The sequence below is a fragment of the Oncorhynchus mykiss genome, chromosome Y, assembly GCF_013265735.2.
Source record: "Oncorhynchus mykiss isolate Arlee chromosome Y, USDA_OmykA_1.1, whole genome shotgun sequence".
Taxonomy (NCBI): domain Eukaryota; kingdom Metazoa; phylum Chordata; class Actinopteri; order Salmoniformes; family Salmonidae; genus Oncorhynchus; species Oncorhynchus mykiss.
In genome coordinates this window covers 36,355,947-36,359,453 of record NC_048593.1, presented here as the reverse complement: position 1 = coordinate 36,359,453, position 3,507 = coordinate 36,355,947, and the positions used below count along the sequence as shown (strand labels likewise).

The 3,507-nt window shown below is 46.8% G+C and overlaps 1 protein-coding gene across 1 annotated transcript; it reads right to left on the bottom strand.

The window, feature by feature from the left end:
• Positions 1–225: 225 nt before the first annotated feature.
• Positions 226–1,310, bottom strand: LOC110509446 (claudin-3-like). The gene has a single exon (XM_021590336.2). It carries the CDS (start codon positions 1,040–1,042, stop codon positions 386–388), a length of 657 nt encoding a protein of 218 aa, XP_021446011.2. The 5' UTR covers positions 1,043–1,310; the 3' UTR covers positions 226–385.
• Between the last annotated feature and the right edge of the window lie 2,197 nt (positions 1,311–3,507).

The window sequence follows — 3,507 nt, the reverse complement described above, 5'->3', positions numbered from 1 at the left end:
CTGTCTGTCTGTCTGTCTGTCTGTCTGTCTGTCTGTCTGTCTGTCTGTCTGTCTGTCTGTCTGTCTGTCTGTCTGTCTGTCTGTCTGTCTGTCTGTCTGTCTGTCTGTCTGTCTGTCTGTCTGTCTGTCTGTCTGTCTGTCTGTCTGTCTGTCTGTCTGTCTGTCTGTCTGTCTGTCTGTCTGTCTGTCTGTCTGTCTGTCTGTCTGTCTGTCTGTCTGTCTGTCTGTCTGTCTGTCTGTCTGTCTGTCTGTCTGTCTGTCTATCTATCTATCTATCTATCTATCTATCTATCTATCTGTCTGTCTGTCTACTCCTCTATCACTCTTCTTCTCGCCCTCTATCTTTTCTCCCCTCCGTTCAATCATGCAGGTGAAATAGACCCTCTCAGACGTAGTCTTTCTTGTCGTATCCCGCTGCGCCCCCACTCACGCTGCGAGGGGCGGAGTAGGCCATGCGGGGGGGCTTGTACCTCTTCTCCTCCCTGGGGGGGCAGGAGCAGCACAGCATGGCTCCTCCAATAAGGAGCAGGGCCGCCGACCCCCAGCCGATATAGAGTGAGGCTCCCAGCTCCCTCCTCTGGGCCTCGACCAAAAGGGGGTTGTAGAAGTCTCGGATGATGGTGTTGGCCGACCAGGAGACAGGGATGAGGACGAGGATACCGGCCAGGATGAAGAAGATTCCGGAGATGATCATGACTTTAGCTTTGGAGGATTCGTCATCGATGCAGTTGGTGCACTTGGCTCCGACGATGGAGACCATCACCCCTAGAATCCCCAGGACAATGGCGATGACAGTCATGGCTCTGGCAGCCTGAAGGTCCTGAGGTAAGGCCAGCATGGAGTCATAGATCTTACACTGCATCTGTCCCGTGCTCTGGGTCACACAGTTCATCCATAACCCTTCCCAGATGGTCTGGGCTGTAATGATGTTGGCTCCGATGAAGGCTGTAACCTTCCACAAGGGCAAAGCACAGACCACGATGCCCAGGATGAATCCTATGACTCCCAGGGCGATGCCCACAATCTCCATGCCCATCGACATCCTGGCTTCCTGGGGGCGTCTCTCTTATACACCTGATCTACCTGGAGAAATGAGGATATGACTAAATTAAGAAATTCTAGAACCTCCTGAGATTCCAGAATTCAGCACAAAGAATGAACAGAGGATTCAGTCCAGCACTTTGTCCTAGGTTCTTTGTGTTCTGTTTTCTTCCTGTTGATGGCCCTGTGTATGACCACTCCCTTCTCTCTCTCTCTCTGTGTGTGTGGCGGGTGTGATGTAGCTAAGTGATGCTGCCACGGAAACTGAGATCTTTTATAGTCTAGTGGAGGCAGGTAAGGATGGAGGGAGGAGTCCCCTGGTGATGATGTCACAGGGTGGCAGAACAGGTTGCTGAATGCTCTTCACAAAAACAACACCTGCCCATAGAGGAGGAGAAGAAGGGAGAAGAGGAAGGAGAGATGAGAGGAGGGAGGGAGCCAGAGGGGAGAGTTTCACCTGTAATCTGACTCCCTCTTGACTATTTGTTCCAGTAACATAGGGACAGACAGCGCATTGACAATTACCCAGGCCTTACCTGCTCTCTACTTTCATGCCTTTCTGAAGAACAAATACCCTCTAGATGTTAGAAACAAGTGCGCTAAATCATGTCCTCTGACTGGATGTACTCTGTACCTTAGAGGTAATGGCTGGTACAGCTGGTGTTATCCTAATTTGGTTGATTTGACAACAAACATTAGGCCAGTCAATCTCCCCCCCGTACACACACACACACACACACACACACACACACACACACACACACACACACACACACACACACACACACACACACACACACACACACACACACACACACACACACACACACACACACACCCTTCTCATCCCCTCCCTGTAGGTAAGCCAGAGAGGGTAACAGTAACAGTAGCTCATACGTTCTACAGAGTCTGTTGTCCTCACTGAGTGGTTGGGCATGTGGCTACCTATAAGCTTTACTGTGACTACCTATAAGCTTTACTGTGGTTACCTATAGTCTTTACTGTGACTACCTATAGGCTTTACTGTGACTACCTATAAGCTTTACTGTGACTACCTATAAGCTTTACTCTGGTTAACCATAGGCTTTATGACTTCACATAGAAACAAACACACACACCAAGGCAGATCAACGAGATCTCGTCGTTTCCCTTCAAAATGTGAGTTTGCGCTCAGTGCTGGGCCATCATTTAAAACAAACGTGTGAGCGCCAAGGAAGGCATATATCGCTGTTCTTAGGACCTTTCCTGAAATCAAAGTCTATTTCTAGTGATCAGGCTGGACAGATACACTCAGGGCTCTTTTTTAACAAACCTAACACAACAGTGCATTTTAGCGCTGACAAAAGCGTTATAGGTTTGGGGGTGTGTCAAATAATTTTTGCTGTTTCTATGCTTGGTTTTTAATCACATTTAACAAAATTGGGAGAAACCAATTGAGATTTACATGCAGAAATGGCACATCTCTCCTTCCATGGGAACTGTGCTTCATGGCTCGATAGGCTGCGCTTCCGTTCTCAAAATCCATGCCATTATCAACTGTGTTACCATTAAGAGCTTATTTTTGTGGGTCTTAAAACTTCCCATTAGTGCTGCTTGAAATTGTCACTTTTGCTCATGTTTTTAAGGACACACTTCAAATATTGCCACAGGTCAAAAACCAAACCTGGCATATGGGGCTGGAAAATGCCCCAGTTTTAACCTGACAAAATTGCTAAATAACGTGTTTGACACTTACGCCTCCTTAGCGCCAGCCAAAAAAATAGAGCCCTCAGTCACACACACACACACACGCACACACACACACACACACACACACACACACACACACACACACACACACACACACACACACACACACACACACACACACACACACACACACACACACACACACACACACACACACACACACACACACACACAGCAATAAGCCTCACACCGTGATTCACCTAGGCCTACTGTGTAGCAACGTACACGATTACATTTTATGATAGTGATTTCTCACAGTAGTTTCTTGGCTCCTTGACTCTAATGATAATTATTCCTTTGTATAATTCTACCTTTGTTTGTTTCTATGTGAATTAGAATTTATTCATAAAAGACAAATATGGAAAAAGGTTGACGTTGCTGTCAGAATTGTTGAGCCACCTTACTATTTATTATGTTGGCCTACTTCCTGCTTCCACATGGTGACATGGCCTTCCACAGCCAGCAGGTTTCTGTGTCAGTTCCTATAACAGAATTCGGGAAAACATTCCCAGATCCCTGAAAACCTGAAAAACTGCCTGTGAGTAAACATGACCACAGAGAGAGAGAGAGAGAGAGAGAGCCCAGACACCCTTAGCATACAAACCATGTACTCATCTCAGTATCGGTTACGAACTCACAGTCTACAGCTTCCTCCATATACCGAGTGACACATTAGAAATACCATGAAAAATTTCACTCACACTTTGTAGAATAAAG